The sequence below is a fragment of the Xiphias gladius genome, chromosome 22 (assembly GCF_016859285.1).
Source record: "Xiphias gladius isolate SHS-SW01 ecotype Sanya breed wild chromosome 22, ASM1685928v1, whole genome shotgun sequence".
NCBI lineage: Eukaryota > Metazoa > Chordata > Actinopteri > Istiophoriformes > Xiphiidae > Xiphias > Xiphias gladius.
Genome location: NC_053421.1, coordinates 8,976,100 through 9,001,929, shown reverse-complemented (window position 1 = coordinate 9,001,929; position 25,830 = coordinate 8,976,100). Strand labels below are relative to the sequence as shown.

Below are 25,830 nucleotides of genomic sequence, written 5' to 3'. Positions count from 1 at the left end.
TTCTATAACAATGCCTTAAACATTTAGAAGTGAAATGGCAGACTGAAAAGGAACAGTCACATGCATGATGATGTGCTTTGTTTTCTTTGGCTTTTTCCATGCCATCCTATTCTTGTACCTGATGCCATCTGGTGTGGCTTTTTTAAGGCAGTAGAATGAGTGCAGAGATGTCAGAATCAAGCAAAAGACTACAGTGCATTTCTCCTATTTAACTTTCAAGGTTGACTATAAAAAATCTGAAGAAACCAGCTGAAAGTAACTCAAGAAAAAGTATGTCATGTCTGACCTGGCTCCATCCCAGCATGCCTTGTTGTGCACAGCTTTTGGGAATGGATGTGCATGATTGGGGGGGTGTCGGGCTACGGTACATCTAAGCCGAGTGTGTCTCCAGGCCTTTTCTTAGATCTCCCATCCCTTCCGGACCTGTAGATGGGCCTATCCAGGAACACCATTAGGCAAATGAAGTTGTTTGTATCAAATATTGACGTGTTATCTCTTCATCGTCAGGCGGCGGGAGGGAAGAGAGAGAGAAAGATTGTAACTGTGGGTAATTGAGCCGTGTCTCCCCTGCTTATCGGTAAAGCTCCGGCACGTCACGGACCTAACGAGCTGTGGCGCGCCGATTAGTCTGAAGGGAAAGTCGAACGTGAAACACCAAAGCCTCTGTCGTTCTTTTTCTTTTTCTTTTTTTTTCATATCTGCAATGGATATTATGAGCCTCCCTGGAGGGCAGAGGCACAGCCTTATTAGTTCAATTCATGGGGGGGAAGTGAATTGATATGGATGAATGGCATGTTAAAGTATCCCTTTGTTACAATAACCATCAAGGCTGATGGTTCAGGCTGATGATGCAGCCCAAGGCAGCAGGACGACAAGCTGAGGCCTTGACCTGGATGGCAGAGGATGCACACACACCAAGGGCAGGGGGCTGATTACACACTGCCTTAAACAAATGGATTTGCCCCTTTAACATTTAGATATGGGATCTGTCTCTCTCTCTCTCTCTCTCTCTCTCTCTGTGTGTGTGTGTGTGTGTGTATGTGTGCGTGCGTGGGTGCGTGCGTGTGTCTGCGTGTGTGTACGCATGAGAGATAGGGTACTTGTGGATGTCTGTTTTCTGTGAGTAAGGATTGTCATTTGTCTGAATTTGTATCAATATTTTATGTGTGTGTGTGTGTGTGTGTGTGTGTGTGTGTGTGTGTGTGTGTGTGTGTGTGTGTGTGTGTGTGTGTGTGTGTGTCTGCACTTTGTCTCAACACTATCAGGAATAGTAGTTTGTGTGTATTAGCTAATCACATGGCAAATAGCTAATTACCTCCACCAAGGAGGTTGTGTTTTCACCTGTGTCTGTTTGTTGGTTTGTTGTTCGTTTATTTGTCAGCAGGATTATGCAAAAACTACTGAACCAATTTGCACTGAACTTGGTGGAGGGATTGAGCATGGGCCAGGGAAGAACCCATTACATTCTGGAGCAGATCCGGATCATTTACTATGAATTAGAATTTTTTTCTCTGAGGTCTGGTGTAGGTTGTTTGATATTGAGCATGGTGGAGGTATACGCTCTACTGAATGCTTTCCTAGTTGTACATGTGTTAGCATCACCATTTGTTTTTATAGTGGGTATTCATATTCTTCCATTTGTGTGCAATTATTTGGGGTTGTGCATGTTGTTATTTTGCATTTCTGTGAATATTAACACCCATTTGTGTGTGTGTGTGTGTGTGTGTGTGTGTGTGTGTGTGTGTGTGTGTGTGTGTGTGTGTGTGTGTGTGTGTGTGTGTGTGTGTGTGTGTGTGTGTGTGTGTTTGTATGCATGCAGCCTGTGCCAGGTGCATCCACAGGGCATTACCCATTTTACACTCGTGCCACTCTGAGAATAATCCAGTAAAAAATAGGCAAGATGTGAATCTCAAAACATGCCAGTTTGATTTGTACCCCTTGCTATCAAAGAATGCTAATTAAAATCATATTTTGCATATGTCTTGTCTTTCATGCACATATGCAAATTGCCCCTGTTGCCTTTCAGCACTCTGTAATTAGGTTTATGAAGGACAGCTGTAATACATAATTAACAGAAATGTTTGCAAGCTCTTTTTTTCCACGTCTAAACACGACGACTTAAACAAGCACGTGTCAAGTGTTCCAAGGCTGTGCTTTTCTCTCAAATATATTGATTCATTCTTTTACCCCCACCCTCTCAGAAATATCTTAATTATGCTGTTTGTTTATTTATAGATGACGCCGTCAGTCAGAGGCGCTTCCAGTGGGCCAGAGAAGCTCAGCATTTTGATCTAGCCATTCTCCCTGATTGGAGTATACAAGATTTAGTCATTCGCTCGCTCCCAGTTTAACTCCAAGGCAACATTCTGGACGGGTGGATGGATTGAGTTAGAGAGGACAGTGAAAATGTAGAGTGATGATAACGAGGCAAAACAGTGGGATGTTTGAATATTTATATGGGGGTGTTAGTTAGCGTTGGCCTCAGGGGCCTCGATGACGGACGGGACTCTGGGGCCATGATGGGATGGAGGACACAGTTTTGTGTGTGTGTGTGTGTGCACACGTCCAAACGTTGGTGGGGGGATTGGTGATGAGAGGCGCAATGGTTGATATAGCAACATAAATGGTGAAATAATTATGCTTTTGCTTTATGATAGACTGACTCTTAAAGTTAGAAGTAAGGCTTCAGAGAGGCACAGACTGGCTGGCCAGAGAGAAAATAGAATAATGATCTAGTTGGAAAAAGGAAAAGTGAAAAGAAAAGAAAAAATGGGAGGAGTAACACAGAGTAGGATCCGAGCGTGTGCAGCGACAGTGCCAACCACATGACTGTTGGTTCAGCTCCCTCAGACTCTTTCATGTAGCTCCATCCTCAGCTCTCAGATGTGGTCATTGTCTCTCAGTTGCACAATAATAGGAAGTGATGGCTGCTAAATGAAAAGGCCAGGGGATGAAAACACTGGTGAAGCAGCTTGGATGTCAGAGTAGTTATTCCTGTCATCCGTTCATTACGTTTTCATATGCTGTTTAGGAGACATGGTAAACTCAGGGCCCTTGACAAAGTCAGGACTCTGTGGTCACTGTTGAGCAATGGTAACCCAGTATTTTTGACCGTGTGCATGCAAATACATGTACTATAGATATATGTGCATCTGGATCTTTGCACGTGTAAATATTTGTGTGACACATTTATGTAAAACATTTGACACGCTTTGCTTCGATTCTCTCCCTACTGTCTGACCAAAAAGATGCTAGTTACACAAACAAACATACAAACTTTATACTCTTGTGGTATAAAAAAAGTCTTCATATAAACGTTCTCTGTTTTGCTGGAACAATAGTTATTCCACCCAAAAACCAAAATACTCTGCTTCGTGTGTTTCAATACACATAGAGGCTATTTACCAGATCTATCATTCTCTATTAATTCTAAAAAAAGGTTTTCTGGCATATTCTGTATGTACTGTAGTGATGCAATTATATTATATGTATATATGTTTTTAAACTTGCTACATCAATCTCTAACATAGAGTTGATTAGGAAAGAAAAGCTGGAGAGTGCTCTTTGGTTAAGTAATGTCTTTTTGTCTGTGCTTTGTAGATGGGCCTTTGTGATGAAGAAACACCTCAGTACCCATCTACTAGGAAAACATGGAGTTGGACAGCGTAAAGAGAGGTAAATTTGACACACAACTGCATTCTCTACATATCATAATCTGCTTTTCGAATGGTTTTTCACTTTGGTAGAATGTATATTATTATTTTTGCAGGCTATACAAAAGAGAATGTTTCTGACTTTTATTCAGAAAAGCTTGTCAGTAAAAAGGAAAAGAATGTTATAAAAATCATTTTTGGCACATTTACATTCATGAAAGGGAGAATTAGATTCAGATATCTTGCCCTATCCTGGACCCCGACTGTCAAGTATCTTAGCTTGTTTTCCGGATACTAAAGTGAGAGATACAGCAGGCAATTAATTTCAAGTTTTGCAGGATGATTTGACGCCTACAACCCCTATGGAGGTCGGCAAACTTTTTAAGCAAAAAGTCCCCACTAGTTACATTTCAAGTTAAATATAACTTGAGATCCTCCCTTTCCCTAATGAGTTAAATGGCTTTCACTCATTCTGTCTGTCTCGCTCTCTTGCTTACATCCCTTTTTTCTGTCAAACTTTATCTGGCTCCCTCCCTCATCTTACTTTCTGCTCTCCCTCTTGAATTAAGGATGAATGATGTTTCTTTTACCATTTTTGTCTGCGCATGTGAGTGTGTGTTTCTGTGTATGTGTAATGTCTCCCTATTGGCCCTGTCTATCAGAAGCAGAGCCCTGCTGTCAGTGCTTGTGTGTGTGTGTATGTGTGTGAAAAAGAAAGATGAGGAGATGAAGTTGTGAAGCCCCCCTCCTACCCTGACAAGCCAAAACGAGACGTTAAACACCTCTCAATCTGTCAAGCTAGCCTCTAAAATAGAAACAGACCCGCTTTTTCATTACTCCGCAACAAAATTGATACTTTTGACAACATGTGGTATTAGATATGACAAGTGGCTTCAGATATGAAAGTAAGCAGCCCGACCAGATGCCTCTCCATCTCATAGACATGATCAACTAAATTCCTACTGTCAGCTGTTCATCTGGATTAGATAGAAACAAATCCTCATATCCTCAACTGCTTCAAGCCTCTGTTTCATCCACATTTTTGTTATTGTAACCTTTATTTGTCCGAGGATAGCTGACGGAGCTCCATACAGTTCTTAAGCAACATTATACTTAATATTCACAGCTACATACTATATGTTCTTATCTGTGACCTAACCAGTGCAACCATAGTTTGACACTAGGTTGACTGACCAGGGACTTGAACCGATGACCTCCAGGTCCAACATCTGTGCTACAATTGGCACATGTAGGGAAAGAACAAAAGAAGACCAAGGAAAAACGAAAAAACAAGCTCAACAGCTCAAACTCATGGTGGATTTTTGCCTTACTAATGATGAACGCGTCAGATATTATTTTTACCATTGACAGAGCAGATGCTTCGCCTGTTATCAGGGGTTAAAATATTTACAGTATTTAACTCACTATCACAAAACTGTAAAGAAAAAAGATGAAAAAGGCAACAATTAAGACTAAGATTAAGAGAAATAGGTCATTGTGATAGTAGTGTCAGGCCAACAGCCATAACCTCAGGTATTGGTGGGCTCTACTGACAAATCCAGGCTGAAGATGAAAGTAAGCAGCCCGACCAGATGCCTCTCCATCTCATAGACATGATCAACTAAATTCCTACTGTCAGCTGTTCATCTGGATTAGATAGAAACAAATCCTCATATCCTCAACTGCTTCAAGCCTCTGTTTCATCCACATTTTTGTTATTGTAACCTTTATTTGTCCGAGGATAGCTGACGGAGCTCCATACAGTTCTTAAGCAACATTATACTTAATATTCACAGCTACATACTATATGTTCTTATCTGTGACCTAACCAGTGCAACCATAGTTTGACACTAGGTTGACTGACCAGGGACTTGAACCGATGACCTCCAGGTCCAACATCTGTGCTACAATTGGCACATGTAGGGAAAGAAGACCAAGGAAAAACGAAAAAACAAGCTCAACAGCTCAAACTCATGGTGGATTTTTGCCTTACTAATGATGAACGCGTCAGATATTATTTTTACCATTGACAGAGCAGATGCTTCGCCTGTTATCAGGGGTTAAAATATTTACAGTATTTAACTCACTATCACAAAACTGTAAAGAAAAAGATGAAAAAGGCAACAATTAAGACTAAGATTAAGAGAAATAGGTCATTGTGATAGTAGTGTCAGGCCAACAGCCATAACCTCAGGTATTGGTGGGCTCTACTGACAAATCCAGGCTGAAGATGAAAGTAAGCAGCCTCCGTTACTATGGTTCCATCCCACACAGTAGAAACACCGTAATGTATTTAAAGGATTTTAGTTTTAAACTGAATTTTCTAGGAATTTATCCATGGGATCCTGTAGAATATGTTCCACGATGAAAAAGTGAATTTGCTGACTACCATTAAAATTAAGTTAATAATCTAGAAAACAAAGTTTAGTTCAGTTTTAATAGACGGATAGAAGTCTTTTCACCTGCACCTCAACAAAATCTGCTGTTATTAGCTTTTCAAATAATAAACTTCAGCTTCAAACTGTCAAACTTCCAAAAAAATAAAATAAAATGCACAAGCCTTTGCTCCATGAAAACAGTTAAACATGTCCATTAAATAATTTTGTTTGCATATTAATGGCATGCCAACAATACTGTTGGACTGGTGTCTGCTTTTAGTGTGCCACTGATCCCTTGCTAGCATGTTACACTCTGCATATGCTTCCTGTCCCTAATTCCACTTTTACTACGGGATGTGTTTCAGATATTTATTATAAGATGTATTTCATCTTAGTACAATGCAAGAAATCATGGATTGCAAGTTTGTTGATCTGTAAACTAGAAAATAAAGCCAGTGAAGGTTAGACGACAGTTTTACATCTAAACTGTGGATAAAAACTTGCTTGTATCATAACTAATTTAAGTTTAGTGTCAGAATAACTTTCACATTCACACAGGCTAACTTCATCTGTCAGAGGGGACGATTACTGATCATGATCAACCCAAACATTTTTAATGTCACTCAGCGATTAGTGTCTATGCCTGCCACACAAGTGGAATCCTTGCTAATTTGGAAACATAGCTCATCTGAAAAGTGCTGTTTTACCCAAAGCCAGCGAAAGGACCAATTTTAGTTTAATAACTCAGCGTCTTTGGGGACGATTCAGACAGCACTTGCACTTAATTGACTAGTCAGTTAAAATTTCCCATCTCTACCAGGATCACACCTTCACTCCCAAAGACCTTTTGTGCTCATGGCTTTTGTAACAGAAAGTGCTAACACAACCAAGGTCATAGAGGACACACAGACATTCTCACATAAGGATACTGGGCATGAATGGAGCTGTAAGGTCTGTGTTACCTGATAGTGTTTAGCTCACTGTGTGTTTTTGCCAAAAGCAACTCCAGTCACTCTGCTCAGCCATAAAGCATTATGCCGCACAGCATCATTATAGCGCACGCGCACGTGCACACACATACGCATGCGCACACAGACATGCATACAGTTATGTTTGTGCACATGCACACACAAACTGTACATTCACAGTCCTGCAAACTGTCATCAAAGGATAATTTTTTCATCCCTCGTTTTGTCTCTTTCTTTTTATTGCACTTATTCACGGGGATTTAAACGTGCCTACACAGACGCACATACACACACATGCACAAGCACACGCACTCTCTTGCATGCACACTTAGAGGGAGGACGGCCACAAGGTTTGTTCAATTTAAACCTGTAAAACACGGTGTCATCATTTTTCTGACAGTCCTGCAGACAGAATTTATCTCATCATTAATTAACCATCATATTTCCAACACAGTGCAGCTTAATTAGCACAGGGTCAGTGGGGAGGGCTTATTAAGTGGAACAAATTTGGGCAAGAGAGAAGGCAGAGGACAGAAGACAAAAAAAAGGAGAAAGAAGGAGAAAGAAAGGTGGGATGACAAAGAGTTGGCAGAAAGGTGAGATAAAAGAAAACAAGAGGAAAGAAATGGAAAAAAAAGAGGAAGTGTGTGTCTGTGTGTGTATGGTTTGGTGTGATGTAATGTGACAGTGCTGGCTCAGTGATTGGTAACTGCACTGGTTTTGAAAGCCCAGACCTAGAGACTTGGATGGTAGCTGAGGAGAATGAAGGAGAGGGAAAGTGTGTGTGTGTGTGTGTGTGTGTGTGTGTGTGTGTGTGTGTGTGTGTGTGTGTGTGTGTGTGTGTGTGTGTGTGTGTGTGTGTGTGTGTGTGTGTGTGTGTGCGCACGCGTTTGGGGGGGGGTTCTGAACCAGCAACTAGGGACCAGTGGGGGTGGGTTGAGAGGCGATGGGGGCCGTACGGGGGAGCCAATTGCAAACATATGTTGGCTGGCAGGCGGTGGAGAGATGGATTGCAGTGGGACAGTGTCAGAGAGGCAGTTTCATCACCATCTCTACGGCCTTGTTCACCTGGTATTTTTAGAACGCCGGGGAGATCTGTTAGTCAAAGGAAAAGAGGAGGAGCTGGAGGAGAAAGAAACCTGAATAGCCATAGGTGACACCAGGCTCCATTTAGCCAAATCCATCTGTGGTCTCAAATGCTAAATTATTTTGGGCGGGTATCTGTGAGGAGGATAACTTCCCACCAATATGGGTTTTAAAAGGCTGAGAGTACTAATCATTTTTGGTACCACTATTCTATTTTAGTTGATTGGCTTAAATTTGGGGAAATCTGGCCCTATTTGACCTTTCCAAAGTAGTTAAGGGCAGTGGGAAGCTTTGTTGCATTGCCTACTGCCCATTGCCTTGTCCAAAGGGTGGACTATTCCAAATTTCTTAAAGTATAAAAAATAAAATCTAGATGAAAGTAAAGCAAAAGCTGACAATATACAGTAAACATAGCTGTGTGAAAAAATTCTGCTAGCCATCCTACACACGCTGTGGCAATTGAAGCCAAATGCAGCACTTCCCTTTGGTCACAAACCTGCAAATTTACTTGTCATATGGAGTCTACTTTGAGCTTACCATGCATGTTTTTTAGTGATTAAGGAAACCTTCAAAAACACAGGCAGACCATGTTAAAAACACATAATTTATTTAACTTTGATTATTTTCATATGAAAAAAATGTTTTTCCATACCTTTATGTTATCCAATCACAGTCTCTCATTTCAATCACTTCCCACTAATGAGTGTAGTGGGGAGTGATGGACGAGACTGGTCAGATCTGACTTTAAATAAAAAGGCTAATATTAGCCTCGTGTGTCGTTTTAACCCCAGCGGGAAAGAGGAAGAAGAGGAATCGGAGGGGAGGATGGGTGAGATGACAGACTCCAGCTATCTGACAGGTTCTGGGTGAGAGGGAGAAGGAAAGAGAGAAAGGGAGAAAGAGAGAGAGAGAGAGAGCTGAACTGTTGTAAAGTGACACAACTGGGTCTTCGTCTCAGTCACACCACCACTACTCACTGCAGGCACTGACTGGAGATGAGGGCGTTTTGTCCTTTTGTCTGCCTGCATGTGTTTGCGTTGTTGTAGATGTATATTTATGAGGACTACATGTCCTCACAAGTTTACACAAACCTGGCTGTATCATGTCTGCTTGTAATGGCCTATGGTGAACTAAAAAGGTTTTATCGTAACATTTTCCATTAGAGCTCAGTTGAATTATCCCTGTTCCTCAGTGCATTTTCATCTGAATATATAATCTCCCTTATTCAGTTAATGGATACAGGGTCTGAGCCAACCTAGTGGGAAAAATGGTTGTAAAGTCTCCAGAATCTGTAAAAGTATTCCCACTAGTTTGATTTTATTGATGTTGATTGATTGTTGCACATCAAAACTGCTCATTCTCATGAGAACAATGGAGTTATCTTGATTATAAAACAAAGCGAGGACACAACCATCACTTTTGAATGTGTGGCGTTAACTAGTACAGCAAAGAACGAAATTGCAAAGAAAGTGCCTCTAAGGAGGAACGTGGAATAAATTGTGTATCACTGCTGTTGAGTGATACACAATCCAGACACTTTCTTATATAACTGAAACCCTCTTCTTCTCTAAAATTATGTGTGCATATGTGTGTGAGCATGTGCGTGTCAAGGTTATTGAAAATTATTCTCTTTATTCCTTCTCTATCATCTAAAAATATTTCACATATTTAACCACATAGTTCAGTTTTTATCTCACTACTTTAATCTTCGTTTTTGTTGTAGTTTACCATTATAAACTGGTTGTGTGTCTGTGTGTGTGTGTGTGTGTGTGTGTGTGTGTGTGTGTGTGTGTGTGTGTGTGTTCCCTGATGTTACAAGGAGTGTGCAGTCACCTAAACCAACACTTCAGTAACAAGGGAGTGGCTTGAAAGCATGATTGACAGCAGCGACCTTGCCTCAATTGCTTGTAATTAGTTCTTTAAAAACAGGGCGCCAAAAGACAACTGACCTGTCTCAAAAACTTGTTTTCATTGGTAATTGTTAAAACGCCTGCCATTTTCATGCTTGTAATAATAAACTCTTTGAACTAATACACTCATCACTCTTGAAGCAGGAGTGCTGACAACCCAGAAGAAAGATATATTTGTTTAAGTAGGGGCGGGGGGGGGCATGAATCAACCAGCTGTAGAGAATGTTTTCAGTGTTTTGGAGATGTCTAATTGCTAAAATCTGCTCACAGTTGTGCTCAAGTGCAGTTGCTGTGTTTTTTGTTTTTTTTCTACAGCATTACTGTATGTCTGAGCCAAGTAAGCGAGTGCTAAAATCCCTCTGAAGAAAACAGAAAACCAGGTGAAAAGGCATGAGCCCAGATCCAGAAATAGCTAGCATGATGCATGCAGCGCAGGTGTGATGACTCACAAAATGAAGACAGGGATATTGAAGCATTAGTTATTACATGACTGCAGTGAGAAGAGTCTCGAGTCTGACCAGTTTTTGAAAGAAGATGCTCACTTTAGATTGAAACCGACAAGAGTAAATACATGAAGTCTTTGTAAATGTTTTCTATCTTTATTTGTTTCTTTAATTCTATGCTAGAGTGTCGAAGACTCTTAGACTGTTAGAGATGGGAAATTGAAGAATCATTCATTGTCAGTGGTGTCGAGATTTTTGTTTGCTGTGATAGAAAAACTGTGCAGTAAATATACACCAAATCAGAAATGAACAACAGTGATATTAATATATCATACATTGAAATAAAAATTGGCCTGATACATCAGCAAACTAATATCCTAGTCAAATCCATGCTTACATAATGCCCCATGTTTATTTTTGTATGTTCACACAACAGAATTGATTTATACGTTGCTGCGGTCGCCAGGGGCTGAGCACGGCTGAGCGGGCATCTGGCTCTGCAGCGCCGGGCTCTGGGCTTGCAGCCGTGTCCCAGCATGCCGTGCAGCGCGGCCATATTGCCCCGGCACCAAGGGCCGGGACCATCCAGGCTGGACGGGGGGAGTGGGGGCGGAAGAGCCCTGCCTGGAGCCAGCATGGTGGCAATATGGACCACAAGGAGCAGGCAGGGGTCAAGTCACACAAAAACCATGAGCCAGTGTGTGTGCAGGGTGTGTGTGTATCTGTGAGCAAGAAAAAGAGAGAGTTAGCAGTATGATAGGGAGATAAAGAGTAGATAAAGACAACCCCAAATTCATTAGAATAAATCCTTTTCCTTAATTATTGATAATGAATCTGGTCTTTAATCTTTCTCTTTCTTCGTTCCCTTATCTGCCTGTGTCAGCACTTTGTCTCTCTAGCCTGGTGTTGGGTGGTAAGGCCTCGTTTTCAGCCACCCAAGGGCAGCAGTGAATAACACCCCGTGCTGCTGGTACTATAAGCAGGAATGTGATTAGTGGTACAGAGAAGTACGGAGAAGGCAGCAGGAAAGTATTAACTTGAAAGTAACCAATTTAAATATCCCTAAATCCTAAAAAAAGAAATGTTTCCCCACCCCCCTCCAAAAAAAACGAATGTAAAATCAAACTTACAGCAACAATAGCAAAGAAATTGTCTGTCTAGTAACGACTCTGGATCACATTATAACCGCTGACCAACGTGTACCAGTCATCAATGCTGTGTTGTAATCTTAATGCAACGTCAGCGGACTGATTTTGTGTGCTTGCACTCATGAAGCTCCATTTCCCAGAGGTCTGGCAAGGCCTCAGCGACCCCTAGCTCACCTTTGTGTTTGCTGGCTGCTTGTTTGAACAGGAGCCAGCGGACAGCGCCTCACTGTTTACCCTATTCAATATTTCATGGAGAATGAACACTCACAGAATGAGGGATCGCGTTAATATTACTGTTAAAATTAAGCGATAATTAAAATTTGTTAGTTTAAAAGCCATCGCAGTCTATAAAAGTTTGATTACTGGAAAATTAGGTGCATTAAGTTTTTATGGGTTGGCCTGTGCTATTGCTTGGGAACAATTTTTATGCACTTGTCATGGGCATATGGTGCAGAATTGTGGGAGTGTGTGTTTGTGTGTTTGTGGGTAGGGTGGCTGTGAGTGAAGCATGTTTGTACTCTGAAAAGCTGACACACTTTAATGCTCAAATCTCCAACCTTGTGGTCTTGCTCATCATTAGTTAAATCACAGGACTACATTTGCTTTGGAGCCACAACTGTGACAAAATACCATTTATAAATCCGGTCCTGTGTCTTGGAGTAGAGAGGTCAGAGGTCATGTACATCTTAGCTCCTTTACAGACATCTCACTTGGCCAGTGATGTCACATCAGCATTCCTGTCCGGGCTGTGTATTGTTGCTGGTCACATCCAGCTCGTTGTTGCAGGGTGCAGCAGGGTCCTATCGGCTCCTATTACTAATAATAATGTTAGTTAGCAGTGGACAGCTCATCCCGGAGTTGGAAACCACTCGTCATGTCAGAGGAACATGACCTTGACTCGTGGAATAAATCTGCAGCAATAGTCTGTCTTCTCATAACAGCATCTACCTCATCTCGGTAGTGCAGCTCCAACAGTCCCTCCAGCTTTTGAAGTTTTTCTTTCCCTAAGAATGATGTCACCCACCGCTGAAGCCCAAGTGACATTACTCAACCAGACAAGAGCGGAGAATGTGCACAGTTCACCTTCATATTCATTTCACATCCTGTGGCACAAAACCAGGCAGTTATACAGTGACACAATTGTGCGGCTAACTGTTGACAGTGGTTGGACATTATGTACAGTGGGACTGTGGAAAAACTGGGCTATTGCCAGCCTGTTTTTCTTCTCTATTGAAACATCAGACTGTCATGGCAGAAATGGATGTTGCCAGGCATCACTAATGAACCAATTAATCAATGAATTAGCTGAGCAGCGATTAAATTAATGCGAGCTGGACTGGCAAGCGGCAGTCGTGGATATATCCTGGGGAAGGTGATTAACACACACACACAGAACAGGCAGCGATCAACAAGGCCACTATTAAGTTGGACAACTTCCTGTACTTTTCTCTTTTCAGCTAAATATAGCAACACTTAATTCACTTTATTTGTATGTGGACTAGTGAAATATTATCATATTTTCCCAAGTAGTTGCACAGCGATGCTAATATGCTGTGGAGCTATGTTTTCAAGAGAGATTGTTATGTATTTAACTTATATTATCTTATTTTTCGGTTATTGCTGCTAGTCTTCAGTATTATCTCCTGAAACAAATATATCACTGTATTCTAAATTAGTCTTGTTGGAAGCTGTTGTTGAATAACCAAAAAGTGTATGCTTTGACACCATTTATTTTTTATTTCACAGATTAATAATGTAATAATACTCACGCACTCACCTATGACCACACGAGTTATTAAATATCCATGCCCTTACCAAAAATACCCACTTCAATTGACTGTTGAATATAATTACAATCATATTCAAATAATTAGGAAAGCTTTCCTAAACATTTACATGGTTTTTAAGATTACAAAATTGGGTTTAATGAAGTAAGTAAAATAGGTCTTAACTTGACTTTGATCATGCTGCAACTAGTTTTTGCATGATGTCTAGTTTTGGATACTCTAGCATAGAAATGCTAGGCAATAGATAAAATGTATAAGGATACAATATTTTAAATCTTACAAATCTTATCTCTTCACATATGCGGAAAAAAAAGTTCACTATATGTAAGATTGTTAGAGAAAAATATTTGTACTCATATTCCTAACTCTTTTCTGTAATTTGTAATAATTATTGGTCAAATAAATGTGTAATTGAATTAGTCCTTATTTTACTGGAAACCCCCTAGTGTCAAGGAAACCTGCTGGTACTCCAGACTCACTGATATGAGCCACTTCCTCCCATGGCTTATCACATAAATTGGACAGCAAATAAGTGACCTGCAGCTTGCATTTTTGCATTCCCTGGTATTTGATATGCCTATGTGTGAAATGTGTTATGTGCAGGACAACATACAGTATGAGCCACCCCCACAGTGGTTCTCAAAGTGGGGTCTGGGGCCCATCCAGTGGACAGTCTTGAATAGGCTGTAGGGGTCCTTTAGGGGCCCCCAAGGAGTCTTCAGCAAAATGAGGAACAGTCTCTGTTCACTGCACCATAATTCACTGGAAATTATTGCATTTAGACAATGTGAAAATGCATTTGTAATTTAAGGTTTCATTTTCACCACTGTCATCTCTTCAAGTACAGTGCATATAGTTCAACAATTCATCACCAAACCAACGATAACAGTGTCCCCTTCTGAACCCATGGGACTAAATTTTATAAAACGGGCGTTCATGAGGCCTACCGTCAGCTCGACCTGATATCCTGAGCTTTTGGTGTGGATGTGTGTTTAGCGCCCAACAAAACCGAACTCATCATAATCAGCTCTGTGTGGGCTGTTGGTCCAGCACTGTACCACATCATCCCCTGACATCCAGAGTCTCCAGCCCCCCATACACACACACACACACTCACACTCACACTCACACACACACACACACACACACACACAAAAACACAGACACACACATTCTACTTGAGCCGAGATGTTACAGAAGAGTTGGGGGGAGTTGGAGGGGCTCCCTTGATTATGAGACATCCTCCGGAAGACCGCTGGAGTTGTTTCCTCCATTACTTAGAGGTAGAAAAAAAAAGAGGCCTTTTCACTATTGAGACTGTCACTCTCAATTTCGGCTAACGGTAAGCATGCACAAGCCCTCCTGGATACCCCCCCCCCCCCCCCCACACACACACACACACACACACACACACACACACACACACACACATACATTCCCACACCACCCCAACCTCCCCTCCCCCTGCAGCGGATCGCCGTGGTGACAGTTTGATTAGATCATCAATCGTGGCCGTTAACAACGGTTTTCCTGAGCACCTGGACCGGCAGGTCACAGCTGGCTCTGAGCTACCGCTGTCCCCCTGACCCAGAGCTGTGTGTATGTGTGTGTGGAAGTGTGCTTGCAAACACACAATTGCAAATGCAGTCCAATTTTTTTGTGTGTGCAATAGCAGCTCCTTATACTGTATTTGTGAACTTTCAAGAACATGAATCTGTATTTGTGTGTTGCATAGGCCTGTATGTAAGTCCATGTGTGTGGCATACATGGCGATATTTGTGTTCATGTCTTCACTTATCCATGTCTATGTACAATGCACACTGTACTACGCAGTTGTGTTTGAGCATTTGTAAGCATGTGCGTGATTTTTAAATGACCCCAGTGCAGTGCAGAGCTTTATTTGGATGTCCACTGCTGTTATAGTTCAGTACAAATGAGAAATGCATTTCCTCAGGGGGCTTTTAGACCCACCTTGTTATTTTCTGATATGCTTTTTGTCTGACCTGGGAGGTTAAAGCACTGCAACAACCAGTGTTATACTGGTTGTGAGAGAGTGCTTTCTAGAGAATGAGGTCGATGACAGGTGAAAATATAAATGTTTATGCATGCTGAGAAACTGCTAGAAGAATAAGGTTAGAGGAATGGAGAAATACAGTACACTCAAAATAAACAGAGGACACATCTGTATTTCTGTGTTCCCTACCAGATACTTTCCAGAGTGTATAGTTCTCTGTGTTTGCAGATACACAGATACCAGTGTGTAGCAGTTAAGGCTATTCATCTGTAAAACCACACACACTCTTTACCATAGCTACGACACATTGCACTTCACAAACACACACATACATAAATTCACCTGCTTCGCCACATTGTCTTCGGTGGCTGTATCAGGTTCCTTGTCGTTCTGGTAAAGCAGTTAAATTTATGGGCTAACAATAATGGGACAAAGTGTGTGTCTTGTTGCGATTCCTCAGGTATTCCATGATTAAATAAATGTCCCCGGTCTTTTCATAAAGCTTGTTTATGGCAGCGTGGCACCATATGCTACCGCTTCCATCCAACCCACCCATCCCTTCCTCTCTCTCCCTCTCTCTGTTTAATTCTATCTCTTTCTCTTTGTCTCTCTCTCTCTGTTTCTCTCCATGCTTCATACACTGCCCTACACTGCCTCTACCAGATGCAGGCTAGCCATTATTCTGTGGTAGAGAAGCTAAAATTGTGAATTAACATATAGAAGCCATTAAAGAGTGATGATGAAATCCATCTGCGCTCTTCATAGGTGGTACTTAGTAAACTGTCTGCAATGTAATGGCACAACAGTAACAATATGATACTGTTTTATCAACTCTAGGGTCTGTTCAATGCTTTTCTGTTATGTAGGCGCTCAGATGTGACTTGTTTGTTGGATCCTGTAGAGTATTTGGTTTTTCTACACTGTTGGTCAGGGCAAAGTCACAGAAAATTCATTTTAATCATCTGGGCTTCAAAGTAAAGTTATGAAACTGTTAAAAGTGCTAATGATTATCCCATTTTCATGTTATTTAACTTTTTATTGATTAACAAACCTCTTGCCGTCTTGTCAAACCATAGTGTTGCAATTTTGTCGTTAGAGAAGGATTACTGATGACAACACATTATTTAATTTTATATTTAATAATTTAATATTAATCTGCTTTTTTTTTTAAAGCGCAGCGTTCTTTAACATTCAGATAAAACCAAACAACATTCAGATTAGAGTGAATTTTGTAAAACCTTAGAAAATGCCTTTTTAAATTAAAAGAACAGTCATACTGTATATAAACACAAAGTTGTAAGTCATAATCTAAATGATGCTATCTTCATCATGTCAAATGTGTAGAATTATGTGTACGTGAAACACATATGAACCCTGATGCTAATATTTTCTCGTTGTCTGAAGAGTCTGTGACACTCCAACCCTCTGTAGCTGGATAGTTTTGACAACACAAACGCAAGCAAAGCAGCAAAAGTTAGGAAGAGTAATTAATTCTCAAAAGCAGTGTATGACTTTGTGTGTGTGTTACTTTGTGTGTGTGTGTGTGTGTGTGTGTGTGTGTGTGTGTGTGTGTGTGTGTGTGTGTGTGTGTGTGTGTGTGTGTGTGTGTGTGTGTGCGTGTCAGGGGATAGAAAAAAACATGAGTTTCTACAAAGCAAAGTCAGAAAAGCAATTAACTTCTCCAGCCAGGACATTGCAGTAAACACATGTGATTGTTCACTATATTGTCTTGTTTGGTTCCATCGTGGTGGAAGAACAGACACAGAGAGACTGACTTTGTATTTATAGACTTTTGTTGTGATTATTAATGGCCATTTCACATTAACCTCCCGTGCTAATATACTCGACAATGGCCCAAGTCACCTGAGCGATGAGGACGATGGAGGCGGCCCTGTCCCCTCTCTTTAGCCAACGCTGTAGCAGCTACCCTACTATCCCCCCTACCCAATGACCAAGATTAATGAAACCTCCGCCGTTTTTAATTAGCACAGCTGCAGTCATCAATTACATCTGCCCCACCCCAAATACAAATATTGTTATATTTGGGGGAAAAATTCTTGATTTATTTCATTGTGGTGGCCGAAGGAATGAGATGAATGGCCTCCCATCATGGTCATTTGCAGGGATGACGAGGTGGAGAAGAGAAGGGAGAGTGGGGTTGGGGTGGGGGGCGGGTAATAAGATCCCGTTGAGGGGGGAGCTGTATTGCACATACAGTACGGTAGAGGACGTGGACAGGGCCAGCCAGGGAAAGTCTACAGGGAAGGACTGTCTGGGTCTCAGCGTCCCCATACAGGGATCTGACTGCAACTATGCACAAACTTAATTAGACTTTCCTTGAACCCAGAGCTGCATGACACCATTTTTTCTGGACCCGATTTGAGTAGCAGGTAGTTGTGGATTGTGTAGTTCAAGTACTGTACCAAATACAGTACTACTTTTTCGTGCTACCTATACTTACCTTGTTACAAAAACATGATTCTTATTTGTGTTTTTTGGTTGTGCAAACTTAAACGACACCAAGTTTCTGAGGTTTTTTATTAAGTTTGGGTGTGCTGAAGCTTCCAACGTTGATTCCGCTCGACCAAATACTCATATACCACACTATACATTCTGCCGGTTGCTTATTTCCAGCAGGTAGCTGCTGTCAAGTTTGCCCTTTACTGATGTGGTATCAGATTGTAACTTTTATTTTTTTATGATGTTTGATCCAGTATTTCTTGTTAGTATCATACTGAGTATTGGACGTTACTATTGGTGAGCTTCATCAGTACAAGTCCCAACGGTCCTACTCGTGATTGTTACTTGAACAGAAAGAAACAGCGTGTGAGAACATATTTAAGACTGACATTTTCTTCTAGTTGGGTTTTGATGTAGTGTTTACATCAGTATTGGCAGACAGGTTGGGGTTGCTGGCTCAATCTTTACCATTGGACAAAACATCCCTCATTACAGTTTATGCACTAAGCAAGGGAGCTTAATCCATATTGACAGTTGTTGAAATTACAAAAGCATTAGAAACATACTGTGCTAAAACTTAATGTGTTTTCCTCTTGTGACAAGTAACAGCGCCTGTGCCAGATCCTTTTCTCTTTACTGCTTTTCTGACTCCACAAACCTCATATTTGGAGGTGTGTTTCGAAAATGCTCTGCCCAATGTTATTGAGTGTAGACTGGACTGGTTTTAATCCTGCCTGGTCCAGCTCGTTCAGATACGACGCAGTAAAGAAAGGAAGAGTACAGACACAGTATTTGTATTGAATCTCCGGCTTTTTCCATACTTTTCTTTAAGAGTTTTTATGTCTGTGCTGGCTCTGGCCCAAACCAAGTCTAGACTTGCTTTTCTTATATTAGCATTCTGGTATGAATTGAGTTATGAAGAAAAATAGACTTTCCTTCAAATCAGTTATTCAGAAAAGAAAAAAGGCAATACTTGGCTTATTCATAAATGATTAGCCTAGTGCAGCTTCTTTCTGCAATTCTTCACATTTGCTAATATCAGACGAGGATATCCTGTAATAATAGTGCGCATATACGCTGCTTTATGACTTGAAGATGTGCATGGTTCCTTTCTGTGGTCTGGGAGTTGGGGTGTTTACGCTGCGGTGAGCCACCAGCCATTTCACTTGTGCTGGCCGCACAGACGCACACAGCTCACACACACACAGATTTTATACCCTTACCGCCACGGCCATCGCCTGCCCACTGACTTCAGAGAGAAGGTAGGAAACATCTTGAATATTTTATGAAGCGCGGGAGCCCCACCTCTGTCTTCCCCTCCCTGCGAACCACCGCTGCTATGTCCAGCAGTGCACACACACACATACACACCAGCAGAAAACAGAAATAATGTTTTAAATGCAATCATTGTCAGGCCCAAACAATGTCATTTATCAAGAGAGCATTTGGGACTGTATAATAAGTTTCACATTATTAATACAATTTTTCATCCTCTGTCAAGCCTATCTGATTTATGGCACATGTGTGATCTAAGGTGATCATTGAATTACAATTCCAGTAATAAGAGAGAGAATGGACCCGGTCTTTTACTTCTGCCCACTGGAGCACACACACCCACATACACACAAACTCACAAACCACACAAAAAAACCTGGATAAACAACCTCCAGTTGTAACATACCATAATTACACACAACATACAACAATAGTCACTACCGCCCTATCTGTGTTAGAACTTTTACTGGTCATACCGAAGAGTAAATTTGCTAAATATTTGTGAGTTAAACCAATATGCCACCTTCCTTAATTTAGTGAAGGCGAGAAGAGAGGGGAGAAAAACAAATGAACCTAGGCCCCTGTTAATTAGATAAGGGACATAGCTCATTATTCTAAAATGATATTGGGACCCAGAGAATAAATATGAGTAGCCTGTTAGGGTCTTGGTAATGGGATGGGGATGCACGTCATTACAGGGCCGAATGATTTACAGCTAGATGCTCTTTGATGTATAGACTGTACCTTTTATTAAGTGGCTGTCGTTACGGTCACTGGCTCAGTCATTTCCCTTTGTGTCTAATCAAAATCCATATCCAGACACCCCACCATCCAGACCCCAGCGGCTCCGGATGGGAAAGAAAATAGAACAGGAATGTTGGTGTTCCCTTCCAATGGCCAGCTCCACCAATGCCCCCCAGCCCACTACCAGAGATGCTTATTATGCAGATAATATAATCTAACAAACAACAACAACAAATAAACAAATGGAAATGTGAAATTCTTTTGAGGTAATTAAATAACAAAGACAGACTCCTATCATAACATTTGGATCCAGTTTGAACAAGTATTTGCACTATTAGCAGTCTTGCTTTTTCGCTTTATCAGATTAACTTGTTGTTGAGGGCCTGCTGATCGGCGTCATACATCATCCTGTTTGATTTCTGTTTAGACCGAATTTGGGGAAGCTGCTAATTGGATTGCGGCAGTCTAGCCCCGGTTAAAGATGGTAAACAGCGGAGCAGATTTGTCCCCCAACTCTCAGCCCCACAGGCATCTGAAACGCCAGCTCTCCTCAGGATCGCTACAATTTATGACATATTTTCTCTGTATTCTTAAAAGATAATTAGGTTTATCACCCATTTTTTCCCCCTCTCAGCCCCCCCTTCGTTCCCTTTTGTGTACCTGAGAGCACACAATTGCAGCACAAAAACATAAATATTTCTGCAGCACAGCAGCGCTGGCAGGTGAGCCTAATGAAATTCTAGGAGTGTAATTTGATTTACGAGGTGTTAATGCGGCCTGATATTAGAGAGAAAAAGCTCTGATATGGCTGCCTTGTGCTGTATTTAAGGCCTATCAGAAGCCTGATAAAGAGCATCCTGTCCTCAGCACTGCGGCTGAGTTATTGTTGCAGATATTCATATTGATAGTAATTCTTCCCGACGCAATTTAGTGCCGGCAATATATAAATACGGAGATAATAGTTAATTTTGGTGGCTGCTCAGATTGCAATGCTTTAAATTCAAGACTTACAAAAAAACTTCGAGCTGTGAAGCATCTGGACACTTTTTAAAGTGCCGCTTAAAGGATCGGTGAGGGGTTGAGAAGAGGCCTTTGACCGAACCATGTCGCACAAATCAGATTTCCAGTACTTTTCAGTGGGTGCTAATTTGAGCAAGAAGCTTTCTGGAGCTCTGGATTTGCAGTTTTTCAGTCGAAACATTGTGATTAATAGTCTGATATCTGTAAAACCTACAAAGCTTTTAAATTTACTGAGTTTAAAACGAGACATCACACGCATACACAGAGAGAAAGAGATCATTTTGGGGTATATTGTTCAGAATCATCTCGTTTCATTCTCTTGCAAAAAAGACTTCCTGTAATTTAAGGTTGTATCTGCATAAGGGTGTCACTTAGTGTGTGTGCGTCCACTTCCCAGACTCACATTTAGGTTTGTGTGTTTCAAAGTGTGTTTGGGACTATTGAGCTATGGCTCATAATAAAAACAGGCAATAACAGGGCCACCACAGAGGGACATGGCCTTTGTGCCTCCCTGCTCCCCCTTCACTCCCCTCTCCCCTCCGTGCCACCTCCTTCTCCTTGTGGCCTCTCCCCACCCCCTAAGTTATGGGCTGAATAACAGCGCAACAATATTAAGATAACATTTCCTGATTGTTTGTCAGGCAGGAGGCTTCTTCACCCTGCTTTCATCACGTCCACCGTGTTCATTAAATTGACAATTTGTATTTGCCCTACAGCGGGATAAACAGGAGCTTATCTGATGGGCCTGGTCTTTTATTATTTATTTCATTATCTTTTTTTCCCTCTCCTCCTCCTCCTCCACCGCTTTCTCCCGGGATTGAAGGTAAACATAAATCAGCAGAAGCATCTCTGTTGTGTGCTGTTGTTTATATTGCAGTCATATGCAGCAGCAGTCCTCTCAGAGGAGGTTCATCTACAATACTCTGCGGTCACATGTGGCCTCTTCATGGAGGTTTCAGTTGTTGTTTTGTGTGACATGCTGGCTGTACACTCCTGCAGGTCTCAGTATGATATAACTCGATAGATATTTCACTTTAAAATGCCCTGCTCCTGGGATAATTCTTGGACCTTTTTGCAGCAGAATTTGTACAGTTGTTGTATCTACTGCAGCAGGCCAGAGATTGTTGTCTCTGCTCATTTGAATGTTAAAGTAGCACCATCCAGGAAACTGATTTGAGTACCCACAGACCACATTGAATACAGCGTTTTCTAAAGCATTTCTCCTAAGCACTGTGAGCGATGATGTTGCCCAGTTCGATATCTTAGCCTAGGAACAAGCCTGTCGTCGGTCGACATTGTGCACGCAAACGAAAAATAACGAAGCCAGCGCCCTTACTTAGGAAACAGTTGTCCCAGAAATTTAATCTTTTCCTCATTTTTTACCCAACACCCCCCTCTAATCAGGTTTAAATTGACTGCCATTGAAGGAAGAGCCTCTCCTCAGACACATATATAGGTCCGAACCCAGTCAGAAACCATTTAAGGCTTACTCAGTCTTCCTCCCAATATCTTAGAGAGCTCAGGGCCAAATGATTTAATCTTCATTCAGCTAATTTAGTCTGGATTTAAGCTGCCGGGTTGTCGAAGTGCAGAGTGATGGAGTCTGAAAACAGGATGAGAGGGAAAGGCAGAGGAGGGGAAAACGGAAGGAAGGAGGGAGGGAAACAGAGAGCGAGAGAGATAAAGATAGAGCGATGGAGGGAGAAAGAGAGACACGAGGGAGGAGGAGGGGGCTGAAGATGATGATCCATCCTGACCCTAGTGAATGCTGTCATGTTCCTCCCTCTAGGTAATCTCTCTCACTCACTCGCTATTTTGCATGTGAAAATGCTCTCCTGACAGTTGCATATCAGATAAATTTTCTCTCTTTTTTTCCCCCGCTCTCCCCCCTTCTCCCTTCGCCAAATAAACAACAGTCTTCACTTTGAAGTTGTCTGTTTGTGTCAGTTTGGCTTGAGGCGAGAGTCGGCCTCTCTCTCTCTTTCTGTCTTTGTGTTTCAGCGTGAGAGCATCAGCGGATTATTTCCTCTCACACCGACTGGCCAACACAACAAGAAAACCAGAGAAGGGATTCTTAGCTGTCCAAAAAGGCTAACACAATTAATTCAGTCAATTAAAAAATGCTCTATGTTTACAGGCCAATTCACGAGTGTGATGGTCCGAAGCATAAAACAAAAGTTGTTGTCAGGAGGAGCAGAGGTGTCTGTTCGGCCCAGTGAACATCATATTTTTTTGTCTGCTGCAGTGAATTGTGGATTTAGAGCACACACGTGAATCAGTTTTTTGATCTTTTTTTTGTTTGTTTTGTTTTTTGCTCTTAATCATACAAACTGACCTGTTCTTAACACATTGTTACTTAGTTTTTATCTAGAAAATATGATTAAAGTCTACACGAAACACACTCTGCAAGGTCCCCCCTTAACAAGCACCACCTCACCACTTGGGGGCGATGGTGAGTGTGTGGTAATGAGTCAGGTCTTTCTTTCCACCTCCTGTTAGAGGTACAGTAACTCCTCCTGAGGGATTTATATCAAAATTAAGGCCAGTGTGGCCTGTGATGTTCTGACAGTCGCCCTCTATGCCTGAACTGATGACAGAATCACACCACGGTATAGATATGGTAATGAGTGACAGTATAGACGCAGTAGCATGCAGCTCTCTGAACATACAGGCAGGAGGCCCACCTGGGCTTTTGAATAAATCTGCACAGGGTGTCAATCATGTCGCTTTGCTTCGTGATTAGAAGGGAAAAAAAGGGAGGGGTAAAGAGAGGGAGGAGATGGCGAGATGCACGAGGAGGAAGAGCAGAGAAATAATGTATAGAAGTAGAACTTGCTCCTGGTTACAGATGTTTATTCCTGCTGTGGCCTCCAGCCGATCAGAGCTTGACAGTAACGTGAAAAAGCAAAGGAGCAGTGAAAGCAAGATAAGAATTGTAATTCTGAATAATGTTTCCTCGCATTTTAAGAACCATATTAATGTTTATAAAATTTACAACAGCTCTTATTTGAATGTGGTTTGGCTTTTGTAGTATGAAGTATACTACCACCAGGAAGCTCAAACACCTTAAACAGAGGTGTGATTTGAATATCAGACCTGAAAGTATATACAGTGGAAAAAGTACCCACACACTGGGATCACAGCTCCCTTAAGTTTTGTTAGCAATGTTTTGACACAGCACAGGTGTCTTCAGGGAAATACATAAGGGAAATGGTGATTATTTTCTTGATTAATTGATTAATCATTTGGTGTATGAAGTGTGGAAAATGCCCATCACACTTCTCAGAGCCCAAGGTAAGTACTTTGAATGTCTTAGTCCCAAAGCCAAGTATGTTCAGTTTAAAATAATATAAAACAGAGAAAAGCAGCAAATCCTTGTATTTCAGAAGCTTGAACCAGTTATTTTTTTGTCTTGACTGATTGTTAAAATAGCTGCAGATGTGTTTCCCTCAATCAACTAGTAGATTAATCAACTTATTATTTTAGTTGTGTATATATATAACAAAATAGTGTAAGCCATCTATTTTAGTTTTTTTTAATTTCACTTGTTCAAATAATTTTCTAGCACAGATAAAGGGAAATGTATGATTATGATTTCACTGGTCATTTTGTTATAAATCCAGTATATCTCATTTCCCTCACGTGGGCATTAAGAGGAGGAAGACTGATGAAGACCTGTGTTAGATCAAAGTGTTGGTAATATATCTTTGATTCCAGTGTGTGGCTACCTTTCTATTTTATACTTGTTGATTTCTTTCTTACCCAGTGCCTCTCCCACTGAGGTTTTGTGGATGCGCACACAACTATCCTAGCCATATATAATCTGTACATTCCAAAGCATCTACTTTCATAATCACACAAGGAATTAGTAATTGTATACGTGATATAAATGTGATTTACAACTCCAAACCATGATCTTTCTGACATTACTAGCCCTCGTCTTTTCCTTGACTAGACATTATGCTTTTGCTCCTGGGTACCTGCAAGTACTTGAAATCATCATCATAGTCCTATCAACAGAATGATGTTTATGTTCTTTTAGGACTGTGGTACACATCTGTACACGTGTAGGTTTGAAAGCTTACTTCATTACATACAGTTAGAAACCATAGCCATAGACATACTGTATACTTTCAGACCCTAAAGTCCCTGTTAAGAATTGCAGAATTTTCTATGTTCTGTGAAGCTAAGTTAAATCGTAAATTGGCTAATTTGGCAGCATTTTCTGGATTTATTTTGGTTGTTTTGTGGGTTTTAAGTTCAGTTCTAGGAAGCATAGTAAATACTCAATTTTAAATTGGCCAAAAAATAACATTTAAATTGGCAGACCTCCCTGTCTCTCTTACTTCTGTCTCTCCATCTTTCCCTTCCTCTCTCCTTAACACACATACATACACAAGTACATTTACTCAATCTCTCTCCCTCTTTCTCTCAACCTCTCTTCCCTCTCCCTCCTACCTTTGGTGTGTTTTGCATGGTGCCTGGCTGTTTAGAAGCAGTATGCATATGTATGGGCGGGACGGTGGATCGTGACGGGATCTGACATGCGGGGACAAGATCAAAGCACTCCATCTGATCCCATAAAAACAGACGCAAACCCTCCTCTCATCCTTACAAAACCCCCACTGATAGTCAACTCTGCCAGCCCTGACTCCTCCATCTTCTCTCCTCTCCTCCTGCCTTCCCTTTCTCTCTCATTTTTCCTCCATCCCAGCATGCCGCGTGCCCACGTCAAGGCCTGCCTGCCTGCCTGCTTGCCTGCTTGGCTTCGCGATTACGCCCCGTGATAAACAATGGCCCGTTTAGCTCATAAAGCAGGAGTGTTGTGCATAATGCTTACAATAAAAGATAGCATCTCTTCACTCATCTTATTTACTTCTCCCATGGGGACATGGGTGACGAGCTGTTCTATAAATACCGCAGGGAGGAAGAAAAGGGAAGGAT

The 25,830-nt window shown here is 41.4% G+C and overlaps 1 protein-coding gene across 2 annotated transcripts in view; it reads left to right on the top strand.

Moving 5' to 3' along the window:
- LOC120784292 (zinc finger protein 407-like) overlaps positions 1 to 25,830 on the top strand; it is a 155,047-nt gene that overhangs the window by 61,936 nt on the left and 67,281 nt on the right. For both annotated transcript variants that reach the window (XM_040117969.1, XM_040117971.1), the window contains exon 5: positions 3,601 to 3,675. In XM_040117969.1, coding sequence (XP_039973903.1) covers positions 3,601 to 3,675 — 75 coding nt within the window. The remainder of the gene's footprint in view (positions 1 to 3,600; positions 3,676 to 25,830) is intronic.